This window comes from Lagenorhynchus albirostris, chromosome 19 (assembly GCF_949774975.1).
Source record: "Lagenorhynchus albirostris chromosome 19, mLagAlb1.1, whole genome shotgun sequence".
NCBI lineage: Eukaryota > Metazoa > Chordata > Mammalia > Artiodactyla > Delphinidae > Lagenorhynchus > Lagenorhynchus albirostris.
In genome coordinates this window covers 47,087,734-47,103,078 of record NC_083113.1, presented here as the reverse complement: position 1 = coordinate 47,103,078, position 15,345 = coordinate 47,087,734, and the positions used below count along the sequence as shown (strand labels likewise).

At 56.9% G+C, this 15,345-nt stretch overlaps 1 protein-coding gene across 1 annotated transcript in view; it reads right to left on the bottom strand.

Moving 5' to 3' along the window:
- VAC14 (VAC14 component of PIKFYVE complex) overlaps positions 1 to 15,345 on the bottom strand; it is a 97,899-nt gene that overhangs the window by 51,955 nt on the left and 30,599 nt on the right. The window contains exons 11-12 of the mRNA XM_060132553.1: positions 14,944 to 15,088; positions 14,652 to 14,717 (exon numbers count right to left, since the gene is read on the bottom strand). Coding sequence (XP_059988536.1) covers positions 14,652 to 14,717; positions 14,944 to 15,088 — 211 coding nt within the window. The remainder of the gene's footprint in view (positions 1 to 14,651; positions 14,718 to 14,943; positions 15,089 to 15,345) is intronic.

Below are 15,345 nucleotides of genomic sequence, written 5' to 3'. Positions count from 1 at the left end.
TTTTTTTTTCCCAAATAAATTTATTTATTTATTTATTTTCAGATGCATTGAGTCTCCGTCGCTGTGCGTGGGCTTTCTCTAGTTGTGGCAAGCGGGGGTTACTCTTCGTTGCGGTGCACGGGCTTCTCATTGTGGTGGCTTCTCTTGTTGCGGAGCACGGGCTCTAGACACATGAGCTTCAGTAGTTGTGGCTCACGGGCTCGGTAGCTGTGGCTCATGGGCTCTAGAGCGCAGGCTCAGTAGTTGTGGCTCACGGGCTCGGTAGCTGTGGCTCATAGGCTCTAGAGCGCAGGCTCAGTAGTTGTGGCTCATAGGCTTAGCTGCTCCGCGGCATGTGGGATCTTCCCAGACCAGGGCTCGAATCCATGTCCCCTGCATTGGCAGGCGGATTCTTAACCACTGCGCCACCATGGGAGTCCCCCTGACTTCCAATCTTGACCCTGCTCTTCAGCCACCTGACCCTGGACCAGTGAACATCACCAGTGGACCAGTGAACAACCCTCCCCCCATCCCCCAGCATCTACTGCCGGGGCCTATGCTGGTTGGAGGAGATGCAAGGCTGCAAGGCTGAACTGGGCCCTGCCTCGGACCAGAGTGCCCTTGGGGGAGATGGGCGGTCCTGACGCACTGATAAGGCAGCGCCTGTGCAACGGGAGCCAGCAGCTCGGCCTGAGGGGGGCTGGGAGGCTTCGGAAGTACCTGAGCCCCAGTTTGCCTGGGAACCAGGGGTTAGAGGAAGGCACGCAAAGTGTTCTCTTAACTAGCAGAAGCCTTTCATGGATACAGGGCCAGACCCTGTGGCACATTCCAGGAAACTAGGCTTCGGCCCAGCTCCGGAGTGGGGTGTGGGGCTGGTGCAGAGATCAGGCAGAAGCCACAGGCAGGAGCAGGTCATCAAGAACTAGGACCCTGGGGCTTCCCTGGTGGCGCAGTGGTTGAGAGTCCACCTGCCGATGCAGGGGACACGGGTTCGTGCCCTGGTCCGGGAAGATCTCACATGCCGCGGAGCGGCTGGGCCCGTGAGCCATGGCCGCTGAGCCTGCGCGTCCGGAGCCTGTGCTCCGCAACGGGAGAGGCCACAGCAGTGAGAGGCCCGCGTACTGCAAACCAAAAGAAAAAAAAAAAAAAGAACTAGGACCCAGGCAAAGAGGCAGGCCTGAACTTGGTTTTGCAGGTGATATGGGGGGCTCAGTTTCCTCATATGTGCCAATGGGGACTCGTCCTTGCAAGGTTGTTGTGAAGATGACAGGAGATACTTCACGTACTACTTCTGTGCTGAGATTTTTGGTGCCACAGCCGAGCTTGGTCAGTGGCCCTGGATCAGGGACTGGGCAGGAACAGCGGCGCACACATCGAGGCCTTCAGATTTCATCTCTGCACCAAAGAGAGTCTGCAGCGTCCATCTCTGTACACCTCCTCCTGCCCCACTGGAGAGCACAGCCAGCAAAGCTGCATTTTGAATTCTCATTTCTCACTTCGCATTTTGAATTCTCTTATTTTAGAAAGTTTAACACCAAATGGCAAATGAATGCAAATTACACTTCAATTGCACAATTAAAGCTGGAAATGTCGTCTACAGGTTCCTTCAGTGATCCCGGCCACGCCTCAAGATCTGTCTCTGGTCTCCGGGGGGCTAGAGCCAACAGACAGCCCCACTGTCTGCTGTACACACACACACGCGCACACACATAGCGTCCTTCCTGTCCCGTACAGTGGGAACCCCCTTTAAGTGGGAGTCAGAGAACACACCATCATCTCCTTCAGCCTCCAGAGCAAGGGGCTTGAGAGGGGCTATCAAAATGGAGGGCAAGGAATTGCCTGAAGAGCAGAGTGGGGAGTTGGCGGGGAGCTGCTCCTGGTTCCGAGGCCCATCAAGTCCAGCCACTGGCTCTCCCCCAGCCAAGCAGCAAAACCACTCAGTCCAGGTGCTGGACTTGAGGCTACGGAACCACAACCCTGACGCAGGCCTAGGCTGAGACTCTGCCTCTGCCTGGGGAGTGAGGAGAGGTTCCAGGGGGCAACGCCAACAGGGGGCCTGGGACAGAGCAACAGAGACCACAGAGGAGCCACCCTCCAGCTGGACCTGGCTTTGAGTCTCTGTGCCAGCCAGGGTGTTAGTGCTCTACTCCCCTGGAGACCTCGCAGCCCTTGGCTTGAGGACAGGAAGCTCGGGGAGAAGGACACGGTGATCTCAGCAGCCTTGATCACGCTCACGGCCTGGACAAAAGGCCGAGAGCTATAAACGCGCTGCTCGGCCTCTAGAAACGCAGAGCCAGTCCCCCTTCCAGAGAGCGGGCCGGCTGGGGCCATGCCTGCGCTGGCCTGTGGTCCTGGCTCTGAGGACGGGAAAGGCTCAAAGAAGCAGGAGGAAGCCACACCAATTAGTATGCACTACACAGCTTTTTGCAGAATGAATATAAAACACTTGTGCTTTCTTTCTGTGTGAGAGAAAGAAGGGGGGAAAGAGAGGGAGGGAAAAAGGTTACAAGAAAGCAATATTCTGCAGGAGGAGGAGTGCCTGCCGTCACCATGGCAACGGGCTGGGGGGGGTGGGGAAGGCACATCAGCTGGTCCCTGGTCCCCGAGTGAGCTGGCCATCGATGAAGTGAAAGGGTCGGTGGCAACTGGGTAAGGAAAACATTTGACAAAGCAACTCTGAGGGGAAGGTGGCAGAGGTGAGGGGGAAGGGGTGTCACACCCTCCGTGGCTTGGGGAGCAAAGTAAGGAAGCCACGGGACTCCTGAGAAAGGCCTTCCTTCTAGGAGGTGACCTGACAGCAGCTAAGGGCACAGTTCAGTGTGGGAGGGGAGTCATCGTCTGGATGGGCCACGGCAGGCTGTCACCCCCTGCATTCCAGTAGGCCAAGGACAGTCTCCCGGATGGTGACTGCTCCCTCCTTCCCTTTTTGGTCCATCCAGGCGCTCTCTGTCCCAACACCTTGTCCACAGACCAGCCCTGGAAAACCGCTCGGGGAGGAAGGCCCCCTCCCCACTCCGCGACGCGTTCCTGTTGGTCCTTCGCCACCTTGGGAATAGCTGGAGACCCAGAGCTTTGCAAGGTCAAGGCTTTCCCTAGGCTTGCAGGCCCGTCCTCTCCTCCTACCAAGACTCCTGAACATGAAGCCCCAGATGAAGCCCTCAGCAGATACTGAATAGATTCTCGCTGACCTGCAGTGCCAGGCAGGAACTGGAAGATGGATGCTTCTGGACAGCTTCTGCCAAGGGGGTGGCTGGAAAGGCCTCCCATCTCTCTACCCACTTATCTCTAAGAAGCTTTCTCCAAAGTTTGGCTAGGCCACTGGTCAGCTGATTAGGCCCCAGATGTCAACTGGCTCAGCCTTCCAGTCCCACGAGGAGGGAAGGAAATCCCCAGGGTGGGCCCTTTCCAGTCCCAGCCAGGAGGAGGCCACAAGAGTGTTTCCAAGCGATGCACTCGGGCTGGTGGGAGAGGTGAATTCAGGCTGAAGGTCCTGGAGGCTGAGGTCTGCGGGCCACTGCCATCTGATGCCTCTGTCCAGAGCAGTGGGGCTGCAGGGCCATGCCTGAGAGCTGGATCAGGTCAGGCCACTCCTTACTCTTGGGAAGTGGAGCTAAGAGTAAATGAAGAGGCCAGGCGTCCACAGGAAGCCTTGGGGCCTTCTGCTTCCTTCCACACAGAAGCCTGTCGCCTTCCTTCACAACGGGTACAGCCCAGCAGGCCAAGGCCTCTTGAGTTCCTGACACCTATAGAATGGCTTCTGCGGTTGGTGGAATCAGCCAGAGAACTGACTCTAGGAACACAGGCTGCCGTCCCCAGGAAGGGTCCCCTGGGGGAGCTGAGGGAAGGTCAAAGGATCTCCACAGGCCCCGCAGCAGTCAAACTATGGAGCTCTAGGTGACGGCACCTGGCACTAGTCGGCACTGGGGCTGGAAGCCCCTGCCCTGGACACAGAGCAAACCTAGGCTGGAGGAAGCAGCGACCAGGCTCCAGCCTGGCCCAGCGCAACCCAGCCCAGGAGGGAGCGGTTTTCCCAGAAAAGCTTTCCGCTGCAACGGGGTCAGAGCAGGCCATGCCCAGCACTCTTGGGAGGCGGGTCCCGCAGCCTTGCAGCCCTGCCTTCTGCAACAAGCAAGGAAAGCACTGCCAAAAAGAACACTTAGATTTGGGGGTGGGGGAGAAGGACTGCTTAGGCTTAGACCTATTTTCCCACTGAGCAAACTACGCAGATTAAAGCCTTGTATGGCTTGGTAAAGCAAAATCAACTTAAAAAAAAAAAAAAGGATTATATCTTGGTTTGTTGCCTGACTTTGAAGCATGCCCTTAGGAATCAAGATTGCTTTCTTTTCTTTCTTCCTTCTCTTCTGCTTCTAGTGAAGTTTGAAATGTGCCATACATGCCAAAGGCCAGCACCTACTGCTTATTAAGTTCCACAGTGACAGCACAGCGTGGGTTCTGGCAGCCTAAAGCCTTCCAGCCTCCATCCCTCTAAGGGGAGAGGAGGGAAAGGCCAGCCTTGGGTGAGACAACTTGGAGACCAGTCCCCCCCGCCCCCGCCGCCCCTTCTCTCCCACTCCCAGGGCATCCTGCTGAAGCCAGCCATCGCTCACTTGCATCCCAGAGGCCCTGACCAGTAGGTGCACCTCCAGCAGGTAAATTCTCCCCACGAGCCAGACAGGGAACAGGCAAGGGGCCGGCCACGCTGCGGGCAGCTTGGGAGTAGTGCGCACCCTGTTATAGCTCAGTTACCAGGCGATGAGCCGAGGGGCCGCTGTCTCCGGGGCACCAGTCCATGGCAACCAGGAGAGCGGCGTGGGGCTGCCCGGTCTCCTGCCCACTACCAGGTCTCCACTTAATCTCAGCGTGCTTGCAAGCCACTCAGCTCTGGTCCGAGGAGGCAGAACCAGGCCCCAGCAAGGGAGGGAGGAGGGTGGGGCAGGCCGCAGTGGGGTCAGCTCACCACCTGCCCCACCCGTCTCTTCACTTGCTCATGAAACGTGTCTGGGCACCTCCTATGTGCTGGACACAGCCTCTGTCCTCATAGAGTGTGACAAGGGCTGTGAGAGGGTCTGAGGGCACAGGGTGCTATGATGACACAGACGGGGACCTGGCTGGCCTTGATGAGCAGGAGTGGGTGGCATACGTGACAAATAAGGCTTCGTGGATTCACGGAGCATCAAGCCGAGATCCTGACCTAGTTCCTTCACTTCCCTGAGTCTGTTTCCACTTTAGTAAAGTGGGGACACAGCAGAACGCACCCTCGAGGGGCTGCTGTGGAGACGGACTAAGACCACGCCTGCTGGGTGATGCCCAGCACAGGTCTGGCGTGGAGCGAGCGTTAGGTACACTTCCTGTCCTCAGCATCTCTAGCAACCAGAACTCCCCGCCCCGTCCGTGGGCCTTGCAAACTGCCAACAGGAAGATGTCAGCGAAATTTAGTTGATTCAGCTTTGGCCATCTCTGGAGGAGAAGAAATCGACACACATCTTGGGAGAAATTTTGACTTCTGAAGATGCTGCAAGTGGGGTGGGGGTGCGGGTAAAAACAGGGCCCCTGACCTGGCCACCACCACAAGGGCTATGGAGAGAGGGCATCAGGGCTGAGAGCTAGGGGCCTGGCACCTAGCCTCCCAATAGGATCTTAGGCTGATCTGTTCTCAACCAGAGACAAGCATCAAAATCGTTGCGGGTTTTGGAGAATACCAGCACCCAGGCCACGAGGCGGTCTGGGCTGAGGCCAATTCAGGCGGTCTGGGCTGAGGCCCAAACAGCCGGATTTTAAAAAGCTCCAGAGAGGGGTCCCTGGTGGTCCAGTGGGTAAGACTCTGCGCTCCCAATTGAGGGGGCCTGGGTTCGATCCCTGGTCAGGGAACTAGATCCCACGCGCACACTGCAACTAAGAAGCCCGTGTGCCACAACTAAAGATCCTGCATGCTACAACGAAGATCCCTCATGCTGAAACTAAGACGCGGTGCAGCCAAAACAAACCACCTACCTATTAAAAAACAAAAGCTCCAGAGGATTCTGACAGTGGCCCTGGTGTGCGTGGCTCCCTGGGGCACTTCTGTTGGGTTGTTGGACTTTGACCTTTCTAGGTGAGGTGACTGATCACTTCCTGAGTTCAAGGAGAGATGGGCTGCGGCAGGTGGTCTGCTCATCCCTGGAGGCCAGACGCCTGTAGCTCGGCTCTCTGGGAGCCCCCAGCCCTGTCCAGGGTAAGACGGTTCGCAACCAGCTCCCCTTTGTGGACTCCCTGCTGTGCCGCCCAGCCCTACTTCGGGAAAGCAAACCTCCCCTTCATCTGCCCTTCTCAGTCCACCCTCGCCTTCACCAGGAGCCCCCTGCCCAACTCAGGTGCTCCAGTTACAGTGCAGCTCTGGGTCCTCACTTGCCCATTAGTGGAGGGAATCCAGACAGAGAGAAGACTGAAAACCCTCCCGGCACACAAACTTGCCTTCCTACAGCAGGTGATGGCGGCCGACGGCGAGTACTGTGGGTCCCCCCTTACCTGAGGGAGGCTGATGCGGGGCAGTGAAAGCACACAGTGCAGAGATATGGAAGGATGAGAGCAGCAGGCCTCCCCATAGGCTCAATTCTGGGACTGAGACCATGCGCCCCTCTCCCCTGCCCCCTCCACGGCAATCGTCTGCGTCAAGGGCTCACTGCAGAAGACCTCCCAGGATCTCTAGCGCTGACGGCCAGTGCCTCTGCTGGGCCGTGGGGGCCTGGGGCCACCTGTCCCTGTGGCTTGTGACTAGAGGCCTGTGTCTCTGCCTTGCTGGCCACAGCTTTTCTCCCTGCTCATTACTTCCCCTCCTCTCATTTCCTCTCCAAAGCCTCCAACGGAAGCCGCAGGGTCAGCCCCAGGGAGAGCTGAGTGGACCAGCCCCCGGAAGGCTGCAGCAGGAGAGGGTCCACACCTTCCTTGTTCTGGCTGTCTGTGCTGTGGCCCAGCTCATCTCTCCATGTGAGGTGGGCTCTCGGCGAGAGGAAGCAAGTTCTTGGCCCCTGACATCTCACCCCTCGGTTCTCCGGGCTGGCATCTGACCTGATCGTGTGATCTGACTATAAAGAAATCTTCGAAATTGAAGCGGGGGGTGGTGGGTGGTGGAGGGGTTGTTTTTGTTTGTTTTGGAGAGTGGATGGAATGAAAATTGGAGTGAAATAAAAACTGAGGCAAGGATATGAGAAGGAAAAACAAGCCCCATTCTTACAGAAGACTGTCCACTTTTGAGCAGGCCGCATTAGTATTCTAGGCAGTGGAGTCAGGACCACACAAAGTCAGAGCTGGAAGGGACTAACACAATCCAGTCCAACCTCAATTTAGGGAGGGAAATGGAGGTGAGGAGATGCCGTGGACTTGCCCGGTCCCACGGGGAGAGTGGGCAGCGTGGAGCAGAGGCCTGTGCTCCTGCTCTCCACCCAGGCTGCTTCCACACCGCCCCTCAGCCGTCCCTGCCACTGGCCCATTCCTTCTGGATGGGGCCCTGGGTGGGTGAGCAGCCCCAGGGCAGCCTGATGGGGCAGGTCAAAGTCAAGTGTGTCCAGACTGAAGAATAAAGCGCACCCCATCCCAGCGGCACTCCCGCTGTGCAGCGAGGTCAGACCTCCTGCGGGGTTTTAGATGTTCTGCAATCAGACAGAGCTGACTTCCAATTCTGGCTCCTGGCAGTGTGACCTTGGGCAAGTTATCGTCCTCACGCCTGAATTTCGTCTTATGTCAAACTGGGGATAATGAAAACCACTCCAAGATCACCAGGCAGATTCCTTAAGGCAACAGATGCGATGCACTCTGACCAGCGCAACTACCCCATAAACTGGTTTCTGCCTCTCCTTCTCCCAGACACGTGGCGTCCGGCACACAGCAACCAGCACGGTTTCCAAAGGACGCCAGTGCTGGGGGCGTCGGACAGGCCATCACTGGCTCTCTAAGCTGCTGTCAATTACAGGGGCCTCTAAATAAGTGGCAGCCCTCATTTCTGGGGCAGACGCTGAGGGATGGCCAATTTCCAACAGAAGGCCCTCCTTCCCGAGGGCAGGAGAGCACAGCCCGTCATGCTGGAACGTGAGTCAGAAGAGGAACCCATGGGGACTGGCGCCTCCCCACCATCCGCAGGGCACAGCTCTTGGGTTTGGGGCCTCCCCCAACGCGGAAGGCTCTGTTGCCACCAACTAAATCCCTTTACAGCAGAGAGATGAATCCCTGGGCCCAACTGGCCGACCCCACCAGACCATAGTGACAAGGGCTCCTGGGGAGAGGAAAAGTTGAGGGAGTGCTTTCGTGGACCGGGTGGGATGAGGGATGGAGAGGGAAAGGGACATGATGGGACAGCATGGCTGCCGCTTCCTGAGGCAGAAGAAGCCAAAGGCAGCCTCGCCCCAAGTCTGCGCCGGGGGACTGGGCTCAGACCTCCAGTCAGCAGCAGCAGTGGCAACAGTCACAGCACAATCCCAGAGCCACTCTGCCCATCCCTTATACCGGCCTCGGCCCATTTGTCTTTGGGGCGACTCAGCGTAGCCCCGCAGAGCTCTCTCTTTTGAGAGATTTGAGAACATCTCCCGCTCCATTTCTCCTGGGATCTGGACCATGAAAACAAATGAAATCCTCTCCCTGTCCCCCAAAGCCCACCACCCTCAAATATAGTCGTGTCTGTTCCCTGATAACACCCCTGCTGGTGAGGGTCCGAGTGCCCCGAGACAGAGTGCGTTGATAGGCCAAGTCTCGCACCAGAGAGAAGAGCTGACGGCCCCCCCTTCCCTCAGGACTCAGCAGAGGGCGGGGCAGCTCTTGCACTCCCGCCCAAGGGTCTGGACACTTCTGGGATGTACCATGGGGTAGAGGACAGGAAAGGCACTGGGCTACTCTGGACTGGGGTACATCACTGCTCCCATGGGGGACTTTAAGTACCTTTGTTAGATGCCCCCAGATCACTTCTTAGACCCGTCTAACTATCCCCCCATTATTCTGGCCTCCTAGTCATGGCTGTATGTCCCACTGGGTGTGACAGCCAGACCACACTCTCCATGCAGTTAATGGATTCCGGAGTTAGAAACTCTACCACTGCCGTGAGTAATGCCCTCACTAACCTACCTTCCAAATTTTCTAGAATTTGAACACATAAGCCATAAACTCCCATCCACAATTTCTCTTCATAGTTACTTTGCAACTAGGGGAGGGGAAAGAGGCGGGGACTTCTCCTGGATTGAGAATGTCTGCTCTAAGGTGTTAGGGACACCCCAGCTCCGAGATGTTGAGAAGCCTCTGGGAGGCTGCCTCTGGGGGCCCCAGGAGGTGTGCCCCTCTGGATCTCAATGGAATCAGCAAGAAGCTGTGGCAGTGAGAGGCCCCAGTGCAGGTTCTCTGCTGCAGATGGCATTTCTCCTCCTTCCCTTGGACCCGGGGCAGCCAGCTGGGAGCCCCTCCACTGGCGACACTGCAACACAGCCCACTGACGATGGGCTCCCCGCTCTGGGCAGCGCTATCTCAGGGCTGCTGGGGGGCTGATAGAGGGGGAGAAAGCACAGGATGGGGTACCGGTCCTGCTGCCTTCCTCTTGGTTTTTCTGTGACCTGGAAATGGACGATGAACCCCCAACAGCCCCACCTACTCTGGACATCTGCAAAGGGCCTGTGTGGTCCTAGAGACAGGCAGGGAAACAGGACAGAGACCTGCTTCCATTCCAGCTTCTGCTGCTGAAACTGAGGCAGGAAGGACGTGGGGCAAACGTGGAGCCCACCTTCCTGATTTCAGTGTGTGTCTCTGCCATTTTCACAGAAACTATAACCAGCGTCGGAGGAGCTAACGTTTACCACGTGTTTACATGTGCTGCGTCTTGTGCTGAGCATTTGACATTCTCGATCTCATTTAATCCTCACAACAACCTGGGTGGGTGGTTCCACCATTACTTTCGGTTTTCAGATAAGAAAAGCGGGCTCAGAGAGGCTATGTAATTTGCTCAAGGGCAACCAACTTTTTTTTTTTTTTGGCCCCGCCATGCGGCATGGGGGATCTTAGTTCCCGACTAGGGATAGAACCTGTGCCCCCTACAGTGGAAGCGCAGAGTCCTAACCAACTGGACTGCCAGGGAATCCCCCAACCAACTATTAAGTGGCAGAGTCAGGACCAGACTCCTGGACAGCCTGGCCACCGGGCTGCACTGTCACTCGGGAAAAAAAATTACCGGAAAGGAGTGCCCCTCAAAGTCACAACAGAATTTTAAATAGTGAAAATAAACTTCATAATGAATAAGACCTACAAAAAAGACCTCGAAGCTTTACAAGATGACTCAAATGGGGACAAGCCCTGCTCCTGGGCAGAAGAGTTCAACAGAGCGAAACGCCAATTTCCCCTGAAGAACTTGGGGTGATGCACAGGTTGTTAGGAAGGGCCAGGATCGGACCAGGAGCTTTACTCTGTCCCTTTAAACAGTGGTCTATGAGGCATGTCCAGACATCATGGCCCTTTGCGCAGGCTGGAGCGGTTAGGCTCTCGCCCACGGTCCATGGTGAGGAGGGGTTAGAGCTCCTGTGATTCGAGCTCAGGTCTGGTGGCTGGCTGTCTGGGATGCTACATTCTCTCGGAGGGGCACCAGACATCCTTCCAGGTCTCTTCTGAGACTGAGACTTTTTATTTTTAATTCTACATATTTCTTTCTTTAAAATAGATTTTATTTTTTTTTGAGAAGTTTTAGGTTCACAGCAATACTGAGCAGAAGGTACAGAGATTTCCCACATACCTCCTGCCCCTGCATGCGCACAGCCTCCCCCTTATCAGTCTTCCTCACCACGGCAGAGCATCTGTTACGATCGATGAACCTACGCTGACACATCAATATCCCCCGAAGTCCATAGCTGACATGAGGGTCCACTCATGGTGTTGTACATTCAGTGGGTTTGGACACATGTATAATGACACGTACCCACCATTACCCCCTGAGGATTTTTTTTTTTTTTTTTGGCTGTGCCGCATGGCATCTTAGTTCCCTGACCAGGGATTGAACCCACAGCCCCTGCAGTGGAAGCGAGGAGTCTTGGCCACTGGACTGCCAGGGAAGTCCTCCCCCCACCCGCTGAGGATTTTAAATCCAGGTTAGGAGGCAAGTTGTGCTTGAGAGTAAGATGAGGATGAGGAATCACCGAGCCACCCCTCCCCCCACCCCCCTGCAACTGAGCCAGCCGCACCACCAGGAACATGGAGAAGACCTGTCCTCTGGGGGCTCACGGGCAGAGCCCGCCCCGGCAGCTGCAGGCTCGGGAGGCAGCCGACAACTGGCATCTTCCGGGCAGGGGAAGAAGCAGCCCCACCTCCCACCAGGGTCCAGCAGGAAGCTCTGTGCACGTGCCATGCATTCTGCGCTGTTGAATTGGGGTTGCATTTTCACTTAAAAACAAGTCATTGGATCTCCAGCTAATGGGAGGATTTCTACTCCAGTGCCAAGAATATTAATTTGACACCTGCAAATTCTTTCTGACAAAAGGGATTTTCAGATAAAGTCTGCAAGGAGCAGGCGGTACTGAGGAAACAGCCGCTTCTCCTGAATAAGGTAAAGCAGAGACAACCTGAGGATGCCAGACGGGTGTGGATGGACTACCAAGCTGCCACTGGGGCGGGGGGAAGGGTGTGGACTACCAAGCTGCCACTGGGGCGGGGGGAAGGGTGTGGACTACCAAGCTGCCACCGGGGCAGGGGGAAGGGGAGGCGGACAGAGAAACAACGGCACACAAGACACCCCAGTGAGGCCACGTGCCAAGGGGACTGTGGAACATGGTGGTGGGGGGCGGAGCTAGGTCTCTAAGGCTCTGCCCCTCCCTGTGCCCAGCTCTTGCATCCTTAACACCTGGGTACACTCTGTCCCCCGGGGGCCAGTGGCTCTCACCAAGGGTGATGGGCACGTGGGTGTATCACAATCATCCCGGGAGAGAAAAACATTTGCAACATACATGATAAATGGAATGTCCCCGATATACAAAGAGTGCCTGTAAATCAATAAGAAAAGCAGACAAAGGGTCAGGGGGCTGAGGGAGAACTTTTTCAGAATACACACACCCCTCTCCACACCAGACTGAGAGAACTCTCAAGAACTTGTGGAACAAGAGAAAAAGGCATATGGGGATGACGATATGACTAAACACGAGCTGGGGTTCTGATGTGGGCGGTCAGGGCCGCAGGTGGCGAAACACAGGCATGGTGGTTAAGCGACTAAGAGGACGGGCTTTGGAGTCAAACAGATCCGGTTCTGAGTTTGGCTCCACCACTCCCTGGCTGTGTGCAGCTTAACCTCACCTCGCTCGGCCGTGTTTTCTGAACTGTAAAATGAAATGATGACAGTATTTCCCCCACAGAACTGTTGAACCTTCTCTAGATACAACAGCTAAGGGGTCTAAGCACAGTTCCTGGCACTGTAACGACCTCACACAAGTCAGCTGTTACAAATGGGCTAAACTGTGCCTTGAGGCCCCAGGCTGGATGTACGGCCCTGCGTAGGGTGGGCCACAGTTACATTCCATCAGCGAGGGGGCTCTGTGAAGCCCTCCCTAGGAAGGGGCCCCTCCCCACCAATCTGACTGTGGTCCAACTTGACTAGATGGCCTTTCAGGGTCTTGCACCCCAGGGAGCTCCAATCTGAGATCAGGGCTGTGCCTGGAAGTATTGGGATATTCTCACAGACAGCACTTCCTAGATACCCTGGAAAGGAAGCTCACTTCAGGAGAAGAGGGACTTTGTCTTGTTCATGGCTGTATTTCCACTGCCAAGTACACTGTACCCTCTCAAGGTCACCAGATTCGGCGGGGGACATTTGGGGACGTGATTCTGGTGAAGAACCAGGATGCGGCAAAACTACAACTCGCCACTGATACTGAGGTCCCTAAATCCTTCCCCTGGAGAGATGGGAAAGCAGGGACGTTCACGGCTGTTAGAGGAGCACCCTCCCGCCTCACCCCACGCCGGTCACTGTCCCCAGGAGCAGCTGCAATCCCCTCCCCACCGGAGGCCCACAAGATGGGCCCCAAAGCCCCACAACACCTGGCACTTCAGCAAATCGAGCTCCCACAGCCGCAACCTGAACAGAGCTGTTTCATGGACTGCGTCTCCTCCGGCTCCCTTCAAATGCACACGCACGCAAAGACCAGTCGCGAGCAAAGAAGGCTGGATGGGCTTAAAGGACTCCATTTAAAGGACTGAAAACTCAGCTGCTTCCACTGCAGTACTCGGGAAGGAACCAATCAGCAAAGCTATTCTCTCCCTTTTTGTATTGAAATGAGGGCCGTGACTGTGCAGTGAGTCAGTCCTAACTCAGGCAGAACTGGGCCACGTCCACCTGGGCCTCACACTGCAGCGGTGGTGGGGGAAAAAGGGGATGGTGGCGTGTGTGTGCACAGGCGTGTGTGGTGGACAGGCAGGAGGGGACACAGGCAGACTCCCAGACCACCTGCTTTGAGTTTTCTGGAAGTGCAGAGTTCCTGAGAGGACCTAGAGGTGGACACCTGCCTGTCTGCATCTCTCTTCAGCTCAGGTTCAGGGAAGCAAAGTCAGGCTGCAGGACAGCTGCCCTGGGCGCCACACAAGCCTGGTACCAGCCCGGGAAGGACCAAGGTGCCTCCTGCCACGGGAAGTCATGAGCCACGTCCCTCTCCCTCTTTCTCCCACTGCGCCAGCCCGTCTGCTCTTCGTTCCCGCTGGGCAGCGGGGAGGTCTGCAGGTGCGCGCGAGCCTGCTGCCTCACCGAGCCCACAGCTGCCCGGAGCCCCGAGGAGGGAAGAAGAGGGGAGGGAGGGGCGGGTCAAGGCGCGGGCCGCCAGCGGCCAACACAGAGCCTGGAGCTGGTACTGGCGGAGGGAAGGGATGCTACCCCGGCAAATGGCAACACCCAACTACAAATCCTGCCCCTTGGCTGGGAAGCAGGGGAGTCCTGGTGAGGAAGTCCACGGAACAGAACGCTGCTGGGAATGGCGTGGGGAAAGGTGCGGCTGGAGGAGCCCCTCCCCCACATGGCCGGATGCAGGGTCCTGCTCCCCCTGCCCCACTCTGAGACACCCCCCCCCACCTGGGGTTACTCCTGCTGCCTGGGACGGGGCCAGCCTCTCCCTTTAACTTTCGGTGACCCCAATAAACGCAAAGCTTCAGGGTCCGATTTCAAACTAGAGGTCAAAATGGAGTCCAGCTGAAATGAGTCACAACGGACGCTCCTTGAGTGCTCAGCGGGTGCCCAGCACAGCGCCCGGCATTTTTCGTGGGTCATTTCGTTCTCACAACCCCGTATGCTGTTACTACCTCGTCGGACAGAGAAGGAAACTGAGGTGCGGAGCCGGGCAGTGACTTGCCCGAGTTTGGGCAGCTAGGCGGGATGGACCTTGCCCTTGGGCTCCCCATCACCACTCTCCACGGCCTTCCAGGGACAAGGAGCTCCCCGCCAGACTGGTTTCCTCGCCAGTGCCCTGACCCAGCGCTCTCCTCAGAAGGGCCCACAAAGACAGCGTCCTTATTCCCAAAGCTGAGGGCAGCAAACAGCTTTTCCCTTCATGGACACACCTCACCAGGTAGGAGGAATAGGGTGATTTTAGGGGTGTTGATTTACGAGAACAACAACAACAAAATGAGCACCCCTCAGCTACACAACCCCATCAAAAGGAGAGGCTGGCAGCCGGGGCACAGAGGAAGGGGCACTGGTGACCTACCTCATCGGATTCATCTGATAACGTCTGGAGTAGGGTAGGGAAGAGGCTGTCTGTGTGCCGGAACATCTGGAGAGCAGAGAAGCAGGGACCCACATGAGCTCCCCCACTGCAGGGAACACCTCCCAAACCCCCCTCAAGACACCGAGGGCTCCTCAGGCATCTGCCACCTCTCTCCTGGTCACGGTTTCTCCAGAACTGCAACGACCAAAATCCTACCAAGCACGGGCAGGCCCTCAAACTCCACCCAGAAGCAGCCACCTGGCTTGGAGGGCTGAGGGGCCCGGGGGCTCACCTTCCGGGGGGTCTTGATGTAGAGGTGGTAGAGCCACTTGAGGACAGCGATCCTGGTCATCATCCCGATGGCCATGTTGCTGAGGTGGCAGCTCAGAACCTGCACAATCCCGTCGAGGTGGAGGGTGACGGGGGCCCTCTCAGTGCTGTGGGTGAGACCAGGAAGGAGCCAGGTTGAAGCCCATCAGGTCCCCGCCCCTAGAGCTGCAGACGCACCCTGGCCCCGCACACTGAGAAACACACGCTCAGCCCGCTGTCCTGGGGCAGTGGCAGAGGGCACACACCGCGCAAAGCGCTCAGAGGGCCCCTCTACCTCCGCTCCCCTCCTCCCTCTCCAAGGTAGGCGCTCCAACAACCACGTCTGGGGAGGAAAGCCGTTCTGCCGGGCAGCCACCCGCTTCCC